General features: G+C 48.2%; 1 protein-coding gene across 1 annotated transcript in view; it reads right to left on the bottom strand.

The window, feature by feature from the left end:
- Positions 1-21,355, bottom strand: part of DHRS7C (dehydrogenase/reductase 7C) — a 38,206-nt gene extending 16,851 nt beyond the window's left edge. The window contains 6 exon segments of the mRNA XM_065416119.1: positions 1,678-1,888; positions 2,161-2,273; positions 8,966-9,125; positions 21,072-21,128; positions 21,130-21,196; positions 21,198-21,355. Coding sequence (XP_065272191.1) covers positions 1,678-1,888; positions 2,161-2,273; positions 8,966-9,125; positions 21,072-21,128; positions 21,130-21,196; positions 21,198-21,355 — 766 coding nt within the window.
- Between the last annotated feature and the right edge of the window lie 976 nt (positions 21,356-22,331).

Raw genomic sequence — 22,331 nt, 5'->3', positions numbered from 1 at the left:
TATCTTGTTTGAACAGTCCCAGCAGTAACTGTAGTACTTTTATGTTATGTTCGATCTTGATTTTCCTACTTCCTCCCTCTGGCTGGCTGGTTCATGCCGTCCAGGAGCAAAAACAGCAGTCTGTCACCTTATGCCTCTAGGTGAACGTAACCCCTTTTTTTATAGTATCAGGTCAGGCAGAAGCAGCACTGAACACAATTGGGATATAAATTCCTAGTTGCTATGGTTGCCAGGTGTCCAGTTTTCAACCAGAACGCCTGGTTGAAAAGGGATCCTGGCTGTTCCGGTCAGCACTGCTGACCAGGCCGTTAAAAGTCCAATCGGCAGTGCAGTTGGGCTAAGGCAGGCTGCCTGCCTGCCATAGCTCTGCACAACTCCCAGAAGCAGCGGCATGTCCCTCATCTGGCTCCTATGTGTAGGGGAAGCCAGGGGGCTCCACACGCTGCCCCCACCCCAAGCACCGGCTCTGCAGCTCCCATTTTTTGGGAACCATGGCCAATGGGAGCTGCAGGGCAGCACCTGCGGATGGGGCAGCACACATAGCCGTCTGGCCACGCCTCCATGTAGGAGCCCGGAGGTAAGCGCTGCCCGGAGCCTGCACCTCTTACCCCCTCCTGCGCCCCAAGCCAGACATGCCAAACCAGTGAAAAAAACGCAGAAATTGGGCTTGTTTTTGGCTTAATTGGCTTGTGAGTTGCTTGTTGGCTAGTTTTTGGCTTGTAACTTGTTGCTTGTTTGGCTTGTAGCTCGTTGCTTCTTTTTTTTTATCAGCTCCCAGCAAGCAGGGGCAAGGTACAAGCAGAGGCTAGAGGAGGAGAGAGTCAGGGGTGCACAGCGGGCCCACCACAGTCCCAGACTGAGCACCAGGGGGATCTAGTCACATAGAGTGTTGGGGTTCTTAGGGATTGGCTTGTTTTGAAATGGGATTAGCTTGATTTTTGGCTTATTGTGAAAGTCTGGGTGTTTATTTGCCGCATGAAAGTTGGCAGCTGTGCCCCAACCCCCTGACCCAGCCAGGAGCCCCCTTCCACCCTCCGAACCCCTCGATCCTAGCCCGGAGCACCTTCCTTCACCCCAAACCTCACATCACCAGCCCAAACCCCCAGCTGGAGTCCTCACCACCCCCCCCACGCCCAACCCCCCTGCCCCAGCCCTGATCTCCCTCCCACCCACCAAACTCCTTGGTCCCAGCCTGGAGCACCCTCCTGCACCTCAAACCCCTCATCCCCAGCCCCACCTCAGAGTCTGCATCCCCAGCCAGAGCCCTCACACACATCCCAGCGCCAACCCCCTGCCCCAGCCCACAGTCCCCTCCTGCACCCCAAATCCCTCATCCCTGACCCCACACCAGAGGGGTGTAAAGACAGTTGATGTCTTTACAGCAGAGCAAAAGCACATGCCTAAAGGGGTCACTGCAAACATACAACTGGGTGTTTTGAAAATGGGGCCATGATATTACTTATTGTTGATAAACACTCTTCTCTTCAAACTCAGGGGGCCTGATTCTGTTCTCACTTGCTCCAATTTCACACCACTGATTTTCAGTAGAGATTCTTCTGATTTATACTGATGGAGCATGAAAGCAAAATTTGACCCAAGCCATACCATAACATGACACAATGACTTGGCACCCAATCTTCAAATAGCACTTTCAAAAGAAGAAAAAAATCAGAATACCTTTTGTTAGTGTTATAGGTCCAAAATAGTTGGCATCCATAATCTTTTTATCGAGTTCCAATGAGATACTCTGCACTGGTCCTTTCACCTTCATACTAGCATTGTTGATCAGTATATCCACACATCCATAGCAATCCAATATTTCTTTAGCTACATCTTGAATGCAGTTTATGTCTGAGAGATCCAGAAGTACGAGCTTTGGTGTAAATGTCTTTTTTTAAAAAAAAGGAAATAGTATTTTGTTATTTCAGACATACAAGGTTACATGAAAGGAGACTGTGTCTGTTCTGTTTTAAAGTGTATTTACTGTCATATGCGAAGAAAGTGCTCTCACCATCATTTTGAGAATATTGTTTTTCCTTTTTACCCACTCTCCTAGATTCATTTGTATGTAAAAACTGTGCCAAGCACCAGATCATTAATATTTTCCCTCCAGTTCTGTACACTTTGACAAGGCACAAAGCAAGGAGAGGACATACTTACCACACTGGGGTCTGCCACACTGATTAAAGCATTATACAAGGCTTCTAACTTCTCCCATGTCTTTCCACACAACACTAACCTCGCTCCTCCAGAGTGAAAGACTCGAGAGCATTCTGGAAAATAAATATATTAATAAGGAACAGTAACAAGTCAGTTGGAGTAATTTCACTTTGAAATGATTGTTCTGCTGTTGATTAAATTGAATGTTTTTTTCAAACTTCATTAATTTTGGAAAAAGCAAACAATAAAAAATAACGAAGAAACATAAAACCCCTTCACGGTACAGGAAATGTATACATGAACAGTAAGTACAAAACAGATTAACACCTTTTACAATATTAAAAGCACACAGAATGGTGCACTCTAGCCCCATGATCTAATCAAACTCTAAATAGCCAAGGAGCTTGCAGGTCATGGCTTTGAGGCTACATTTACACTGCAATGAGGATGTAATTTGCAGTTCATGGAGATGTACCAGCACTATCTTTAATCTAGCTAGCTCAATCTGACACAGATGCCCATTGGTGGTTCTCTGCTCTGTGTCAGCAACTCTTGTCAGGCCTGACTGACTGTACCTGACACACTGTTGTCAGAATATGTATCTAAAAGGTGTCATGTAAGGTATCATATGCAAATTGGTAACACACTAGTCTCAAAACTCATTGTGTGGTGCATGTATAGGGTGCGTACAAAGAGTTATGGATATGTATTGGAATTATGTCCTTAAGAAGTGTTTGGCAAGCAATGTCTAAGACGAGTCTGCTTTAGACAAAGGAATGTGGATTTCCTTGGCTGACCTGCCTGCCCATCAGGCAGAGACAATGAAAATACATTTACAAACAAGATAAACAAAGCTATCAAGCTAACACGCAAGGGAGACTATAGCATGACATCTAGCTCAGTGGTTTGAGCATTAGCCTGCTAAACCTAGGGTTGTGAGTTCAATCCTTGAGAGGGCCATTTAGGGATCAGGGGGAAAAACTGTTGGGGATTGGTCCTGCTTTGAGCAGGGGTTGGAGTAGATGAGGTCCCTTCCAGCCTTAATATTCTATCTATATTCCAGCAGAAGAGAAAAACTTTGTTGGGACTTACTTTTCAAAGAGTTATTGAACTACTAAAGAGAGGGAGAAAGAACCCCTAGGTTATCATTCACGTAGAGTCAAAAATCAAGCATTTTGAGTTCCATATGTTGGGTCCTGGCTAAAGCTATATAAGCCAACCATGCTGGAAGAAAGACTATGGTGAGAAAAACATCTTTGAAGAAAAGACTCTAGTTTGTTGGGATTTTTCTTAGAAGCATATTTTTACTTCCATTTGTTTGTAACCATTACTTGTTCCTTATATTTGGCATCACATAAACCTATGTACTTTTGTGAATAAACTAAGTTAATAAGCTGCTGTGAACTGTCTCTTTGAAGGCACAACAAATTTGATAAGGTTTGTGGATGCTAAAGTAAGAAGAGCAGAACACTGCAGAGAGAGGCATCTATGAGGAACTTGGGAATTGAGGTTCACTGACTATTACATGCTAGGCAAGGCAGGGCCGGTGCAAGGATATTTTGCGCCCTAGGCGAAACTTCCACCTTGGGGCCCCCCCCCCAGCATCACTTATTTAAAAACTTTCAAAAATGAATACTGCATAATGTGGCATTGTTAATTAGAATTAATACACGTTCGGCTTCAAAATTTATTCGTTTAATTATTTAGTCTACATATTTAATGAAAATAAATGAATAACCTGACAGTGCTGACATTGTTATTGTTTTCACTTTGCACAACATAGCATGGCTCTTAAAATAAATCACATATATTATACACAATACACTGTCACAGAGTAACACGTTATAATTTAGAATTTATTTTTCCACGGGGAAGGGAAGCAGACCGGATTCAGTCAGTGACGGTTCAAGTTTGGCCGGGAGGAGAAGGAAGCAGACTGGGTTTGGGTCAGTGGGGGATTGGGTTTGGTGGGGAGGGGAAGCAGACCGGGTTCAGGTTTGGCTGGGGAGTGCAAGGGGAGCAGACCGGGTTCGGTCACTGGGAGGATCGGGTTTGGCTGGGGAGGGGAAGGGAAGCAGACCGGGTTTGGGTGTGGAGGGGGGCGGCGGGCAGGGTAGGATTCAAAGAGCCGCAAGGTGAAATGGGCGCTCTCCTCTCCAGTCCCTGGCATGCAGCAGCAGTGGGCCAAGTGCACTTGCAACAGGGCATTGGGAGCGTGTGGCCTGCTTTGCCTTCACGAGTCCGTCCTGTGCCCGGGCTGGGGAGTTGAATGCTGGGCTCTCGCTCCGGCAGGGGGGCGTGGGACAGGCAGGACTGTGAAGGCAGAGAGGGAGCGGCCCTCACGCTAAAGCAGGGTCGGGAGGGTAGAAAGCTGGGGTCCAGGGAGGTGGGTTAAAGCGGCTTAGCCGCCCCTCCACGCAAGAGAGCCTGCAGAGCTGCCAGCCGTGGCCTCCTTCCCTTCTCTCCCCAGGGAGCAGAGCCTCTGCCCTGGAAAACCTGCAGCCCGCTCTCCGAGGAGCATGCCATGTGCAAGCCGGCCCCGCTTGCACCACACTGACAGCACAGCTCAGCCCCAGCAGGGGGGTCTTACACTTCCTGGCGCAAGCTGCTCCACTCTCCTTCTGGCTGCTGATGTGCAATCTACAAGACAGAGGAGCTAGTACTGTAATAATGTACCTACCAACACAGCAATCTGTACAACTATCGATTCACAATCAAAGGACTTCGCTGGCTTTCTAAATGGCAGGAGTCGGAGAGCACTTCATTGGGAGCCTGGTTTTTATCACGTCCTCCCTATAGTCTGCGATCTAATCAAAGGACTTCCCCGGTTTTCTAAATGGCAGGAGACAGGAGTCGGAGAACAATTCACTGGGAGCATGGTTCTTATCATGTCCTCCTCCCTATAGTCTGTGATCTAATCAAAGGATTTCGCTGGCTTTCTATATGGCAGGAGTTGGAGAGCAATTCATTGGGAGCGTGATTCTTATCACCTCCCTATAGTCTGTCTAATCAAAGGACTTCCCTAATCCCTGGCTGTCTAAATGGCAGGAGAGCAATTCATTGGGAGCGGGGTTCTTATCTACGTCCTCCCTACAGTCTGCGATCTGCAGCCTGCTTCTTGATTGCTATCTGGTCCTATTTTTAGGCACCACTTTTCAGCGCCCCCCAAATCTTGGTGCCCTAGGTGGCCACTTAGTTTGCCTAGTGCTTGCACCGGCCCTGAGGCAAGGTTATGACTGGCAGAGCCCTGAAGAGTTTGCTGGCAAGGCAGACAGGCTAGAGAATCAGGAAGCTGACAATACGCAGAGCTTAGCAGCAGCAAAGTCCTCACTTGCTGAAGCAGGGCGTGTAACACAGTTGTGGGAACCTTGACGGGTCATCACACTGACTAAAAATTGCAGTGAGACTCCAGTGCCACCGGCTTCAGCTTGGGCTGCACAAGCCCACCGGCACCCCTGACACCAGTACAGGCCCAACCATTAGGACTGACCATCCCCACCATGGTTTCTGACATTTCCAGAAATTCAGGTTGCTTGCTGGTACACTGGAAAAAGACTACAGTCGTGCCTGTCCTTTGCTCTACCTGTATCTGGAGTGTTAACATCTGCTGTGAATTATAAATAAGATGAAATCTGATGACTGAGCAGAGATCTGGTGATAAATAACACACAAACTTTCTTTTGGGTGACAATCCAAATCAATCAGCTGGCCACTTCCTAAAACTGGGTACCTAATTAGTAATGAAGTGTACATGCTTTAAAGATTGTCACAGATTACACTCTGTGGCCTTCTTTTGTAACAGGTTCCAACCAAAATGATTGTAAAGTAGCTTTGAAACTGAACAAGTTAATGTTAACTAAAACTGTGAAACACTGTACATGTGGCTACCATAGTTACTGGTTTCATATTGCCTTCCAAGTTCTAGTATAAAGATATAAAATGAGACCAAGTGTGCAAACTTGTTGAACAGCACTAGGCTGTCATAAATGCAGGAATTCATCTTAGGTAGTTAGGAGTCAGATACTGGGGCTAATATAGTTCATTGGGAAATAGATTAAAAGGTTTGACTGCTATAAATCCATGGGAAGGAGATGTTGGTGAATTGACAAGTAAGTAATTGGCCAAATTGTCTTGTGGTCCAGCTTTGGATTGTTTTTCTTCTGTTGTGTTAGCGACACCAGAGTTGATAAACAATTGACACAACTAAAGCCCTATTTGACTCTTAGTCAAGAATCTAAACAAAGTCACCTTCCCAACATAGTAATTGAGTATACGTGTTATTTTCTAGTGTGATTTGATTCTGAAAAACTTAAATGGATATATTGACCAATTTTCTACTTTATGTTAGGCAAATCATAGTCCAATACTATTTTTGTTTTCTTGTATACTATTAAGCTGCCATTAAGGATATTTAATATAACTCTATAAAGCTAAATTCAATTCTCACGTCCTTAGGAATTAAAATTAAAAGAACCTTAGGAAAAGTGGTACAGGTATCAGCTAAGCAGTTGCTTAACTAAAGTTTGTTTTATGCCCTGTTTTTCTAGCAACTGTGTGGCAGGGTAGCTGAAAGTTAGGTGCTGCAATGCTGAGCTCTGGAACGCCTAAATCCCTTTATAGAGCTAGCCCCATCTTCCTGTGCACTTACACACATGATGGCTGGGGACAATATCCGTTCATGATGAGCTGCATCCCTGGTGCTGGATTATTGCAATAGCAGTAAATATGGCATAGATTGTCCCATGTTCCTTTTCAACTGGGATTCATGGAACAATTGTTAATAAACAGTATTTTGTTTTTCAGGGCAGATGCTGCTGCAAGGTGGTCCCATGCCAAGTGAAGGATTAGAACAAGTGTACTGTACTGCAAGCTCAGCATAGTGTCTCATTCAGCTTTCTGCCTCAGACTTGGCCCTGTAAAATGGACTTGTCCCTCACCTCATGCACAGTGACAATTTCAAATACTTTATAGGATAGCGCACGGCTGGAACAACCTGGTGTCATTGCCCATTTAAAGATGCAAGCCACATCAGTAATGCAGAAAGACAGATTTGATATTTGAAACAGGATTCTCTAAGGAAAAGCTCACCACACCTAGTCATGAAGAATTGTATTGTTTCTCTCTGGCTTTGCAGGAAAGCCATATTGAATTACAGTTGTGCCTACTAGATTCTGTTTCACAGAGCTGTGTGTTTGCAGAGGATGCAGACCTGTTTTCTGTATTACTGCCTTGTGTTAAGAACCCAACTGTATAAATAGCATTAATGTTGGGTCTTCCAGTTTATGTACCATGCAGTGTGAGAAGTGGCTTTGGGATATGGAAACTGCTGAGGGAGCAGGGGTGGGAGTGGAGATGTTGATCTTCCAGCTGACTGGGCACACAGAAGAAGGATGTTTGCAGCTATTTGTCTGAAGGAGTTGGTTGTTCTGAGTATGTGCTTGCTTGGCTGGTTTTGCATGGGATGCTGGCCTAAGTCTCTGAAGGGGGTTCTCTAAATGCTTTTCAGTGCACGTTCTTATATTTTGTGTGGCAGGACTGTAGGGTAGTGCAGACACCTGGCTAAGATGCTAGATATCAGAGAGTTCAGGAGGGAGGTAACGTTGCTCCCAACTCCATTCCCTTTCTCATGGCAACTGTATTCCCTGTTTATTTACACATACAATAGCCTGGTTTCCTTTTCTACCACACAGATAATTCCCTGAAGAAAACTTCTCTGAAAACAAAAATCCATTCCAAACATCTCCCATTTAGTGTAGGAAAAAACTGGAAAGAAAAAACAAAGTGTAAAGGCTGTGGTTCTTGTAAACCAAACCAAACCAAATCACAAAGGCACAATTTTAAATATTAAAACATTCCTTTAGAAGGCATGTTCTACGTGTAATATGAGAACGTATGAGCAAAGAGCAGCAGCTGTCCTGCCCCCAGAGAGGATGGAAATGGCTCAGCCCTTCTACGCTGGAGGGAGTGGTGAGGCCCCAGAAAACACAAACAGGTGAAGTAGTTTTTTAAAAATGAAATGAAATAAAGGTCTAATATACTACTAATAATCAACAAACCATTAAAAAGGAATATAAATGAATATTTATAGATTTTTCAATTAATAGAGATTAAAATATAAATAAAATAATGTGTAAGTGCAATGTGATACACCTAGAGCAAGTAACCAAGACAGACATGCATCTAAATGAACCGCTATGCTAGCTTTATGTGACTATATAGCATGAACTGAGATAGCAGTGCCACTTGGTCACTGTGATACTTACTCTCTGCTGCAGCACACACAGATGTGCCTGTGCCTGTGCCATTGCGAAGCCACTCGGTTAGGCCCAGATCCTGCAAACCTTTGTACTGTATTGAAGCCCATGGGACTCCTCATGCTTAAAGTTGGAGCTGGAGTGGTACAGACCTTATGGGTTATATTGGTTATATGAATCATCTATTTATAATGACATGCTGCCACCTGATAGTGACTGTACATGTAATTAGATTTCACAGTGACAGCATGCTAAAAATAACTCCATCTCTATTTTCCTCTCAAACTTCTTATTCAACTGAGATAAATATATACATTAAAAATGTAGTCCATTTAAATCAGCAGCAGTTCCTCTAAAGGGGAACAAAGAGTGCACATTCCAACATTGTAGTACGAGTTTCTTTTTATATTTGCTTTCTCTCCATTTTGCAGGTGAACATATCCTATATAAGGTAACAGACATATAAGGACATCTGACAATGCCCATGCTAGATACAATGATTCTTTCTCTCTATAAAACAGTGAAAAAAACCCACAAACCCGACAACTTACCCTTGCCCAATCCAGAGATGGCATCGGTAATCACTACCACTTTGTTTTGCACAGCTGACTTTGACATTAGCCGACCAACTGCTCGGTAAATATATATAATTCCACTGATTCCAAAAAGGAGCAAAGGAAGAATAAGCACAGCAAGGACACCCATTTTTACCTGAAAGAAAATAGACCAGGTTAGAGTCATAATAGAAATGAGCCATTCTTCATATTTTTCAAGATATCTTTTAAAATGAATCCTTGTCTCCATTCATGGAAAAGATAAGCAGAATGTATGGATTATATTACACAGCAGCAGCCACAGCATGTTACCAATTTTTAACAGTTTCAAGAGAAAACTTAGCTTGAAAATCAATGGTGTAATGTGGCCCTATCAGATAGGCTTCATTTTCCTTCTCACTATTACACATTATAGTCAAAGCCTTTTGTCATTTTGTCATTTCTGTCATTTGACAGTTCTCTTCTAGAAACAGAATTGCACAGTTGCAAGAGTGAATTCAGTTTAACCAAAGGGATGTAGATGTAAAATTATGTTACATTAATCTCTGATACATTTTCCTATCGTATTGGAACTACATAGATAAAAACTTATCATTGTTATCACCAGATAAAGAATAAGAGAATATACACATTTCACATATTACAGAAGTACTGAGAAGAGAATAACTTACTATGAATATGCAGCAGTCAAGGAGCAGATAAGTAACTAATTTATTCTAAGATTTTAATCAAATTCGTTCAGCATTTCTGGAAAGCAGTCTATGTACTGAGGCTACTTGTCTTGAGGGAGAACAGCTATGTATAGTTCTCAGCTGCATAAGAGATTTTTTAAAAAGTAAATATAGTATCTACAGCACGATCCACATGCCTGACCTATTTAGTTTCACAGGGCTGGAAAGTCTTTTTAGAGCTCTTTGCATTGTCCTAATTCAACTGCACAAAGAAGCTTCAATGTTTTTGTGTCTTGCCTTTATGATAAAATGGAAATATGTTCCTTGGATCACCTTGTTGTTTGGTTTAGGCCTTCAACTGATATTATGCATGAAAACAATTTGTACAAGCCCAATAACACTAGAAAGATTCTAGTGTCTTTTTCTTTTTCAAAAGTTGCAGTGGAAATAGTTTGTGTTTGTTCAATCTGAATATTCACTCCTCCATCTACGATCTAATCACCCAGCTAGCTGTTAGGAGAGAGTTCATTCAGAGCCAGGCCCTTGGCTTCAAACAAAAGTTCTTAACCAACACAATATCCGTCTCGCCACCAATTGAAGATCTACAGTGCAGTGGTTCTAACATCTCTCCTGTATGGATCTGAAACGTGGACTCTTTATAGATGTCATAAAACAATCCTGAGAAGGGAAAAGCTCAGGGGGCACTGATAGGAGAGGGTAGGGTTACCATACGTCCGGATTATCCTGGACATGTCCGGCTTTTTGGGCCTCAAATCCCCGTCCGGGAGGAAATCCCAAAAAGCCGGACATGTCCGGGAAAATAGGGAGGGAGGGACTGGCGGTGCGGGGCCGGCGGTGTTTGGCTGGGGGCCGGGGCCGGCGGTGCTCGGCCGGGGCCGGGCCGGGGCCGGCGGTGCCCGGACGGGGCCGGGCCGGAGCCGGGGCCGGGGCCGGGGCCGGCGGTGCTCGGACGGGGCCGGGATGGGGCCGGGGGCCGGGGCCGGCGGTGCTCGGCCGGGGGCCGGGGCCGGGCCGGGACCGGCGGTGCTCGGCCGCCGGGGCCGGGGGTGCTCGGCCGGGGGCCGGGGCCAGGCCAGGGGCCGGGGCCGGGGGTGCTCAGCCGGGGCCGGGATGGGGCCGGGGGCCGGGGACGGCGGTGCTCGGCCGGGGCCGGGACGGGGACGGGGACGGGGCTGGTGGTGCTCGGCCGGGGACGGGGCTGGGGCCGGGGACGGCGATGCTCGGCCGGGGACGGGGCCAGCGGTGCTCGGCCAGGGCCGGGCCGGGGACGGGGACGGCGGTGCTCGGCCGGGGCCGGGACGGGGACGGTGCCGGCGGTGCTCGGACGGGGCCTGGACGGGGACGGGGGTGCTTGGACGGGGCCGGGCCAGGGCTGGGGCCGGGGGTGCTCGGCCGGGGCCGGGCCGGGGCCGGGGCTGGCAGTGCTCGGCCGGGGCCGGGCCGGGGCCGGGGCCGGGGCCGGCGGTGCTCGGACAGGGCCAGGACGGGGCCGGCGGTGCTCGGACGGGGACGGGGCCGGGACGGGGACGGGGCCAGGGCCGGCAGTGCTCAGCCGGGGCCGGGGCTGGCGGGGCTCTGGCGGGGCTCTGGCGGGGCTGGGCCAGGGCCGGGGACGGGGACGGCGGTGCTGGGCCGGACCGGCGCCCCAGGGCCCGAGCCGAGCCGGGCGGGAGACGCCAGGGCCAGAGCCTCTTGGCCTGGGCCGGCCGGCCGGCCGCCAGAGGAAGCCGCTCGGCCAGGGGGGCCGGACTGGGCCGCGTCGCACCCCGCCCCAGCCCCAGCCCCAGCCCCAGCCCCAGCCCCAGCTTACCTGCTGCCTCTCTGTTTCAGGTTTCCCGCGAACATTTGATTCGCGGGAAGCAGGGGAGGGGGAGGAGCAGGGGGCGGAGCGTTCAGGGGAAGGGGCAGAGTTGGGGCAGGGACTTTGGGGAAGGGGCGGAGTTGGGGCGGGGCTGGGGGCAGGGAAGGGGCAGAGTTGGGGCGGGGCCGGGGCCCGGTGGAGTGTCCTCCTTTTTTAAAACTAAAATATGGTAACCCTAGGAGAGGGGATAAATTCAACAGAGAGAACTGGGCACCTGAGTTGGAATGAGCTGTGACATGGATTAGAGAAGAGTTAGGGAAACTCAGAGAACTAAAACAATGGAAAACAAGTGCTGGGAGCCGTGGGAAGCGCCACCAGGACCCCACACTCCGAACCCCCTCCTGCACCCCAACTCCCTGCCCCAGCCCAGAGTCCCCTCCCACACCCAAACTCCCTCCTTGAGCCTACCCACCCCAACACCCTGCCCCAGCCCTAATCCCCCTCCTGCACCCCAAACCACTCATCCCTGACCTGCCCCCAGAGCCCATACCCTCAGCCAGAGCCCTCACCCTCCTCCCACATCCCAGCCCCTGGCCCCATCATGGTGAAAATGAGTGAGGGTTGAGGAGAGTAAGTGACAGAGGGAGGGGGGGATGGAGCGAGTGGAGGCTGGGCCTCAGAGAAGGGGTGGGGCAAGGGCGGGACCTCAGTTAAGGGGCGGGGTAGGAGGGGTCCCCGAAAAATTTTAAATCAAAATAGGGGTCCTCAGATTGCTAAAATTTGAGAACTGCAGGCTTATACTAAAAATACCTGTGATAAAAATCTTGGATGGGGGGGGTCGCTGGAGGTGTGTGTGTGTGGGCCACTGTGGGGGGGTACCTGGGGCCAGCGGCACCAGCTGCCAGGGGCCGTGGATCACAGCTGCTCTGGCAGGCCAACCGGGGACTGCTGCCCGGGGTCATGGACCATGGCTGCTATGGCCGGCTGACTGGGGATCGCTGCCAGGGGCCGCGCACTGCAGCTGCTCCGGCTGGCCGACCAAGCACCCCTGCTGGGTGACGCCAGAGCAGTGGGTGGTGTGGCTGTACCCAGGGCCAGTCCAGCAGTGGCTTGTGTATCTGTCCCGGGGACCACCTGAGCAGCTGACCCAAAGCCAACTGCTTGGGTGGCTCTGGGGTCGGACACATTGGCCCCTGCAGAAGTCACGGAGGTCACGGAAAGTCATGGAATCTGTGACTTCCACGACCTCCATGACAGACACTGAGCCCTATACATAAGACTTCAGATTCCATATATCAGATTCTTAGCAGCATTGGTGAGTTGGCTGGCTTGAAAGTCCCTCTGGAACACATCTAAAGCTTGGATGGGTCATTCAGTCCTTTGTTTAATGCTTCAGTTTGTAGAGTAGTTGTTCCAGAGATAAGAAGCAGGACTGAAGACAAAATGGAGAAGATGCAGCTGCCTTTTTATATTCTTTGCCATGTGGCTTGTACTTCCTTTGTCCCAAACACAAATTCACAGCAGATGGACATGGAAAAGCACTTGCAGTCTGCTGACCACAGGCATGTCCCTATATGTCCTGCTGACTCATAGGTGTAACCCCGCCTTCTCTCAATGGGATCATTGTATAGCTGATTGCCTTTGATATGCCATTAAGCAGGCTGGATAGTGCTGATGTCAATCTGTTCGGGGGTGTCACCAGAAACACAGCACAGGTTTGAGACACAGCTATACCACACATATTTATAACGCACGATACAAAGATGATACATTGACTTCAATAGATCTTAGCCAACTGATAACTCCTGAAGATGTGGCCAGTTCCAGAGCAGCCTGTGTAACTACCTGCATCCCCAAGAGCATCTCCAATCAGTGCTTCCTTCCCACGGGATTAACTTCCTTTTCCTGGTCCCAGGAGGCTGCTCCCCAGGCTCCCTCAGTCAGTCCCCAGATTCCCTTCCTGCAACTGAATAGACAAGTGGCCAGAGAGCCATGAAGACTGGAGGTCTCTGTTTATCCTGGACCTTGTATAGGTGCAGGAGCCCCAGGGCTGGCTGCCCCCTGCAGAGTGCCAGGACTTTTCTAGAAGTGGGGACCCTGGCAGGGGAGCAGAAGTAGTACTCAGGCCAAGAACAGGCACCAGAGAGAACCTGTGGCCAGGTGAGGAGGGGACAGTTGCAGTCAGCAGATGTAATTCTCACCCTCTTCCCTACACTCCTCCTCCATTTTGCCCCTTTTCATTTTCTTTGGTGGAGCTTCCAGCTCAGTAACTGCCCCAAACTTGTTTTTCCTTTCTTCTGTGCATGGATTCAGAGCCCTCTCCCCTCCCGTGCTGCTGCTGTTCAAAGCATTCTGGGAATAATGACATTGGCACCAATAGCTGCAAATGGCACAGACTGAGGAATTCATCCCTCCAGTCTCCTCCCCACTGTTCCTGGATGCCACAGAAAAGCAGGCAGAACTTCTCTGATTAGGGTGACCAGACAGCAAGTGTGAAAAATGGGGATGGGGGGTGGGGGGTAATAGGAGCCTATATAAGAAAAAGACCCAAAAATTGGGATTGTCCCTATAAAATCGGGACATCTGGTCACCCTATCTCTGATAGGGATAGCAAAATAAAATAACTCTTGGGTCTGCTCCCCATAGGCTGGGGGTGAGGCTGATTGTCCTGGCAATGAGACCCCAGATAGAATATCACTCAGTTCCTATGATAAAGGCTCATATTTCCCCTTCATACCAGCACCATCGTACGATAACTCTGAATACGTTCTTTATTCTTTCACTTTCACACTCACCTCACCAGCTGCAGTACAAAGGGGGCATTCACCTGCTGAATAAAGTCATTAGAGTTAAAATCCCGAGGACAGAGGAACACCGTACACTCAGATGAGACAATCTGTAGCTTAGAATAAAAGTTGAAAGACTTCACTAACAAGTTAACTTCTGGATTGACTTTAAATTCCAGGAGCCTGAAACTACTGAGGATATTCTAGTACATTCACGATGTCCCTAAAGAGTTCTCCCATCTTCCCCCTCCCTGAGACTTGTAAGCTGAGTCTGTGTTCTGTTCAGGAGGAATAGTACCATATCAAGCTGAGCACAGGACAAAGGATCTCCCCGGTACTAGTCAGTGGCACTGGAACCAGGGGGTTGGGAGGGGCCATATCCCTTCTATTTTTTGCCACAGTGGGCCCCACCCCCTTCTCCTCCTCTTCCCCTCGAGGCCCCGCCCCCTGGCCAGGCCAGCATGGAGCCCAGTTGGGGAGCCCGGGCAGTTGTGGGAGCCACCTGGACCCTCCACCTGCCTGCGTTGTGCTGGGGCTGAGAGCAGCCCCTGACCCGTGTCCCCATCCCCTGGGCACCCAGAGGGGTGGGGACACGGTGGAGGTGGAGGGTCCGTGACTCCACGCCGGCTCACCACAGCTGCCCACGTGGCTATCCCTGACCCAGCTCCAGCCCGGGGTGTGGAGGAGGGAACCTTGGAGCCGTAGCCTGGCCATGGTAAAAGCAGATGGGCAGCTGTGGGGAGCCGCAGTGCAGACTCTCCACCTGCCCTGGTGGGCAAGGACACAGGCCAGGGGCTGCTCTCAGCGGGTCCACCGCATCACAGGCAGGAGGAGGGTCTGCCGTGGCTCCTCACAGCTCACAGCACAGCCTTTATCATGGCTGGGCTGCAGCTCTGAGGCAGCCGCCCCACCGCCCCCGCCAGGTCGGGGAGAGCCTCCACCTGCTCTGGGTGGGGGCTGGGGAACAGGGACACAGACGGGGGTTGCTTTTGCCCACCCGGGGAGAGGGCGGACGGGTCTGGGCGGCCTCCCTGGCCATGCTCCAGCTTCTGGCTTCTCTGGGGGCGGAGGCCTCTGGGGGAAAAGGAGGGCTGGGACCTTTGGGGAGGAAGGGGATGGGCCTCACTGGTGTGGGGCCCCTCCCACTTTTGGGAAGGCACTGACACCCTCGGTGCTAATTCCTGTTCTGTCCCTCGGGGTGAAACCCACCCACAGTCTGGAGAGCCACTGCAACCCTCTGTGACGTTACTGACATAACCCATGACCATATAGGTCATGGTTGCAACCACTGTTATATATTTGCAGCAAATATTGTACAAAGGTTGTCGTGTGAGGTGTCTATAAAAAGGTTATGCTTTGTTGATTATGATTATGCTATCTGTATGGCGTATCAATTTTGTAGTTAAAGTTATGAATATTGGCTATGTACTTGTATCTCAATGTGTTTTGATTCTAAGAAGCCTCAGTGAAGCATTTGGTCAGCTTCTTAAGAAAGGGCTATTCTCAGTAAGTGCCCAATCAAAAACACTTGGCTGACAATGAACTTTGGGAGACACCAATCCACATCTGAGCTTTCCTGGGAACATTCAAACTAACATGTAAACAATGGCGTCGGCCTGTAAAGAACTGAGTCAGGCATGGACATGTGGCTTGCCCATGTGACTCCAGGCTCCATCTTGCTGCTGTGATCTTCCACAGGGCAGAGGTTATAAAAGGCCCTGAAAACTCCTCCATCTTGTCTTCAATACTACTTCTTACTTCTGGAGGAACCTTGCTACATACTGAAGCTCTGAACAAAGGGCTGAATGACCCATCCCAGCTGTGGATGTACTCCAGAGACTTGATTTGTGCCTGCAGTTTATTCCATCACTGCTACAAGCCTGAACCAAGAACTTTGCCATTACTGTATGTAATTGATTCCATTTAACCAATTCTAGCTCTCATCTATATCTTTTTCCTTTTGTGAATAATCCTTTAGATTTTAGATTCTAAAGGATTGGCCACAGCGTGATTTGTGGGTAAGATCTGATTTGTATATTCATAGAATCATAGAATATCAGGTTTGGAAGGGACCTTAGGAGGTCATCTAGTCCAACCCCCTGCTCAAAGCAGGACCAATCCCAACTAAATCATCCAGCCAGGGCTTTGTCAAGCCTGACCTTAAAAACCTCCAAGGAAGGAGATTCCACCACCTCCCTAGGTAACCCATTCCAGTGACGTGGGTCTGGGTCTTGATCCTTTGGATCAGGAGAACTTTTTTTCTTTTACTGGGGTATTGGTTTTCATAACCATTCATCCCCATAGCGAGTGGCACTGGTGGTGATACTGGGAAACTGGAGTGTCTAAGGGAATTGCTTGTGTGACTTATGGTTAGCCAGTGGGGTAAAACCAAAGTCTTCTCTATTTGGCTGGTTTGGTTTGCCTTGGTGTGCAAAGGAACCCCAGCCTTGGGCTGTAACTGCCCAGCTTTAAGCAATTTGTCCTGAATTGGTAGTCTCAGTTGGGTCCCACCAAAGGCAGCATCGTTACACCCACACCATGACAATCCCTAACCTGGGGCTGCAGGGAGGAAAAGTAGCTCCAGCACACCATGGAAGGGGAATCCAGCATCACCAAGTGGTGCAGAGGGGCTGCAGTCAGCCTTCTAATGCTGGAATCCTATGGCCTGGCCCCAGGATGGGGGTGGCTTTCACCTTCCGCTGGGTGCTGGGGAAATCAAGTATTAGGGATCATGGGATAAGAGAGAAGAGTACGGGGAAGTGTGGTGCTGCCTCTTATCACTCACCCCCTCTGCCCCTTTTCCCTGCCCCCTCTGCATTCAGAAAGCTCCATTGAGAGGGTCTGATTTCCACAGGCTCTTTTGTGGGAGGCTTAAAGTCTTCAGGATCCCACCTCTGCCTCTTCAGCTTCAGCCTCAAAGGGTTTTTCTGTGATGGGAAAAGTGGCTGGGATTAGCTAGCAAATCTCCCCCTCCCGCACTTTTCTTTGTCAAGACTGACCGCAACCATCTTCTATATTCTGATTCCCCCCCATTAGCGGAGTGATTGATCGAATCAGTGAGTTCCCCCTTTGGGGAGAGATTGTCTCATTCCCACATAGTCTCACATTGCTCCAGGTTATGCCAAAAACATTTATTTTTTGTACATTGACTCCCTTAGAGACCAGAATTAAATAGATTCTAAAAGTGCTGGAGCCAGGATAGGAAAATGTGGTGTTTTGGGTTCTATGTTAGTCAAGAGTGATGGGGAGAGTGGGAGGGATTCCCTCCTCCCCCCTTCACTCTCATTCTCCGCCCTGACACAACAGCCTCTGGCTGAGCCTTGGAGAATTTATCCTCTCCCCATTCTAACCCCCCCCCCCCCCCCCCCCCACACACACACACACACACCTCCCAGCACGGCACTTCCAACAGTGTTCTTTGCTCTCCATGCTTAGGAATCACACTTTGATTTCTTTGATCCTGACATCCTCCTGAGGGCTAGAGGTGAAAGTTTCCCAGACCTGGAGGGGGATTCAAGTGAACCCTAAAGCTTTGTTTCAGCTTTCTGAACTTAAATCCCCATTTTCTTCTATTGGTAAAGTGGCTTCGGAGCTTACACCAGCCAAGTCCAGAAGATTTGTAGATGAGCAGATTTTGCCTTTCGTTTGCTTTTGTTTCTTTTTTTCTTTCTTGCATTACGATGATGTTGAAACTTTTGTAAATGACACAACGAAATAATGAGAAGGTGCTGAGTGCAACAGGTTTAGCCAGTTCAGAAGAAAAAGGATGAATTTGTTTTCCTTCTTCTGGGAGTTATGATTCTGTGGGATTTCACTTTATGAACCTGTAAGTGTCAGTGTAGGCCACCTTGTAGTGTTGGTTTGTCTCTCTTACTGAAGGCCGTTTGGTCACATACTTTGATATTAGTTTAGTTTGACAGGATCTAGCACAGCTTTATTGAGGACTTTATGATACAAATGTCAGCAGAAGAGTCCTTTTTACATTTTATTTTAACCTTTCTTTACCCTTTATCATGAAATTTTTGTGTTGTTTGAACAATGAAAATTATCAACATCTCTCAGCCTGAAAACCAAGGGTGAGTGCTAGATTCACACTCTGAAAGGCTGAGACTGAACGGGGATGGAGTTACTGCCTGATCCCTTCAGAGATGTGAGATACAGTCAGGAGGTGGAAAGGGTTGGAGGTGAGGGTGTAACCGTACCTCAGTGGGTCACAGCTGAGAATTCCAGATTCTTTACAAACTTCTGAGAAATGGGGTAGATCCATCTCAAACTGTTGGTTATTCCTCCACAAGATATACCAAACCAGTAACAAAAGTAAACTTCTGTCTTAGCACACTGGTCAACAAGAAGTCAGAAAAGCAGTCTCCCTAGGTATCCCCATCCTTGTTTCACCACCCAGACACTAGATTTTATGAGTGGTTATTTAAAACCAATTTCATAAAACAAAGAGTTTTTCTAATCCCAAGAGGTCAGCCATATACCCAGGTCAATATATAACCCAGATCTTACCAAATAATCACAATTTTGCCAATTCTTTAGTATCTAATATCTAAAGGTTTATTTAGAAAGAGAAAAGAAAGAGGAGAGAGTTAAAATGATCAAAGGAATCAAATACATACACTCAATGCAAAGATCTTGTATGAGGCTTGAAGCAGTGATGGAATAAACTGCTGGCTTGTAAAGTCTCTGGTAACTTCCAAAAGATTGGAAGGTCCTCAGTCCATTGGTTGGAATGCTCCTTTTAGTGTAAGTCCATAATCCATGTGACAAGTTGGACCCTTGGGATGTCACCTGATGAGCTGAAATACCACTGAGTTCGCCTTTTCTGCCAGCCTGGGCACCCTTTACCTGGTCTTGCTGGGCCAGGATCACAAGCCTCTTCCAGCCAAGCACACAGGCAGGGCCGGGCCCAGCTGCAGAACAATATAGACACTGAGATCAGCTCTGGGAAGACTTAGCTTAAGGGACCTGCCACAGCCCCAGGTGTTCACCTGCCTTGGAGTACAAACCCAAAATTATATGAAATTCGGCTCCTCCCTCAATGTGAAGGAAGGTATGCACAACTTCCTGCCCCCAGTTAGAAATTACATAAACTGGGTTATATTATAAACCAGAAATAAGTTTATTAACTACAAAAAAAGGTGGATTTTAAGGGGTTAAAGAAGTAGCAAACAAAACAAAGCACATTACTAAGAAAATAATACAAAGCACGCCAACTAAGCTAGATTCACTAAAGAAATTGGTTACCAATAATAATTCCTCACCCTAGATATTGTTTTAGGTAGAGTCCTACACAGGCCAAAGGTGTCTTTCCAGCCTGGGTCCAGTAGTTCTTCCCTCCCCCCTGACCCAGTTCAAGTCCTTTTGTTTCCAGGTGTTTTCAAGTATCCCTTTGGGTGGGGAGGCAGGGGAGAAGCAAACGGTGTTTGTGCTGGTGCGGTGTTTGTGCTGGTGGAAACCAGGGGAAGCCCTGGGGCCACCAGGAGCACTGGGGACTGAGGGTTGCCCTCATCAGTACAGGATAGGTGTAGCAGCATACACTCCACACAGTGCCTGGCTCCTCTGGGGTGCTCAGTACAGCTGGCAGTGCCTTTTGCCCCTATCCATTTGCCATCAGGGTACTTAGGCAGCAGCAATATTATAGCTTCCACATGCATGGGAGTGCTGAGGAAGGGAAAGGCCTTCTTGGCCCTCTTCTCACCTCCACCACCACTAATGCCTCTGTGTGATGGCAGCCATATTTTGACCCTGTAATAAATAGATAGGAACTGCTTCTGCCAGGAAAAATTTCAGGTGAGCATAGATGGCCCTCAGTAAGGGAAATAGGAAAAGCAAAATACTTCTCTCTCCTTTCTACCCAGCCCCCAGAGAATAAAATATACCTGCATGGAGACAAACTCATCTGGCTTATCTTTACCCTACAGACTTCAAAATTTCTTTCTGAACAAGCCCTTTCATCTCCAATGAGATATTACCCCAGGAGCTTGCTGGAATCTACACTCCCTCTGATCAGAACCTTTCTCAGTCAAGGCAACAGGACAGTGCATTGCTGCCTGTGCCTGCCGGCTGAGTTGATGAACGGTAATGGTCAGAGATCGCACCAGCATTGAAGTATATTAAATGCAAACCCTAAGGAAATAAAGAGTTTAAATTATCTTCCACATGTCCCGCGTCCCACTAAAATGAATCCAACCCACAGGTCACTTGGGCACAAGTATCAATGTCAGGATGCTACATTGTTAGCCCAGTAAATTACGCTGCAAAATAAATGATGTTTAAATGACCTCACTCTATTTTTTACAATTCTCTATTAAGAGGTAATTGATACATACGTACACCAGGCAGGGTCATTTGGAAGCCGAAGACTTTATGCTTCCAACCCACACCACTGTCAAGATTTAGCAAATTAGGACAAGTCAGCAAATAAGAATACCCTTATCTATGAGCAACTGCGCTAATGGTAACAATTCACTACCTCTCACTACTACTGGTACCAAATTACATCAGATAGCAGTTTTTTACAATACCCGTTTTTTTAACAATCCCTTACATATGAGTAACAGGTACAGGTAGCAAATTCCTACAGGCAGCAGTTTCTCGGCTCCCACACCCCTATATTCCCCAGGTATTGCTGTCCCAGCCCTCCCCACGGCATGGGCTGGCTTCATGCTCCCTGAAAACAATGGGAGCTGGTGGCAGCTTTCCTGGGCACAGGGCAGGGAATCGCAGCCAACTCAATTGCACCCTCCCCCTGCAGCCAGGATGGAACCAGGAGGCACCCCTCCCTGGGGCCACCGGGGGTGGGGGAAGGTTTCTCTTACCTTCCCTCCAAGCACTGCCCTTCCTGGGAGCAGGGGCTGGGGCCCAGGAAGGGGGCTGTCCTGGCCAGGCTGGGGTCTCTGCACTGGAAGAGGCTTTTCCTGCAGTTATTGAAGCTTTTACCACAGTATTTATGGATTCTCTCTCTTGTGTGGATTGTCTGATGTGAAGCAAGGTTTGTTCTTTGAATGAAACTTTTCCCACAGTTGAGGCATTTATAGATTCTATCCCATGTGAATCCTCTGATGCTTAGGAAGGTATGAGCGGGGATTGAAGCTTTTCCCATCATCCAAGCATTTATGGGGTTTCTCTCTTGTGTGAATAGTCTGATGTCTAATAAGGTTTGAGTTCTGACTGAAGCTTTTCCCACAGTCCAAGCATTTATACGGTATTTCTCCTGTGTGGATTCTCCCATGATTAATAAGATGTGAGCGCTGACTGAAGCTTTTCCCACAGCCCAAGCATTTATAGGGTTTCTCTCCTGTGTGGTTTCAGAGTAGCAGCCGTGTTAGTCTGTATCCGCAAAAAGAACAGGAGTACTTGTGGCACCTTAGAGAAATTTGTTAGTCTCTAAGGTGCCACAAGTACTCCTGTTCTTTCTCCTGTGTGGGTTCTCTGATGTTTAATCAAAGTTGATTTCTCATTGAAGCTTTTCCCACAGTCCAAGCCTTTATAGGGTCTCTCTCCCGTGTGCAGTCTCTGATGCGCAATAAGATTTGCGCGCCGACTGAAACTTTTCCCACAGTCCAAGCATTTAAAGGGTTTCTCTTTCGTGTGGGTTCTCTGATGTACAATAAGGGCGGATGGTACACTGAAACTTGTGCCACACTCAAGGCATTTATGTGGTCCCTCTCCCATATGAATTCTCCCATGGCTAATAAGGCTTGAACTCCGACTGAAACTTTTCCCACAGTCCAAGCACTTAAAGGGTTTCTCTCCTGTGTGGGTTCTCTGATGTACGATAATGGCTGATGATACACTAAAGCTTGTCCCACACTCAAGGCATTTATAGGGTTTCTCTCCTATGTGGGTTCTCTGATGTTTAATCCGATCTGATGTCTGATTGAAGCTTTTCCCACATTCAAGGCATTTATACGGTCTCTCTCCCGTGTGCACTCTCCGATGAGTAATAAGGTGTGAGCTCACACTGAAGCTTTTCCCACAGTCCAAGCATTTATAGGGTTTCTCTCCTGTGTGTGTTCTCTCATGTACAATACCAGATGGTGCACTGAAACTTTTCCCACACTCAAGGCACGTACAGG

This window comes from Emys orbicularis, chromosome 13 (assembly GCF_028017835.1).
Source record: "Emys orbicularis isolate rEmyOrb1 chromosome 13, rEmyOrb1.hap1, whole genome shotgun sequence".
Classification (NCBI taxonomy): Eukaryota; Metazoa; Chordata; order Testudines; family Emydidae; genus Emys; species Emys orbicularis.
The sequence above is the reverse complement of the archived record's forward strand: the minus strand, read 5'-3'. Positions and strand labels throughout refer to the sequence as shown.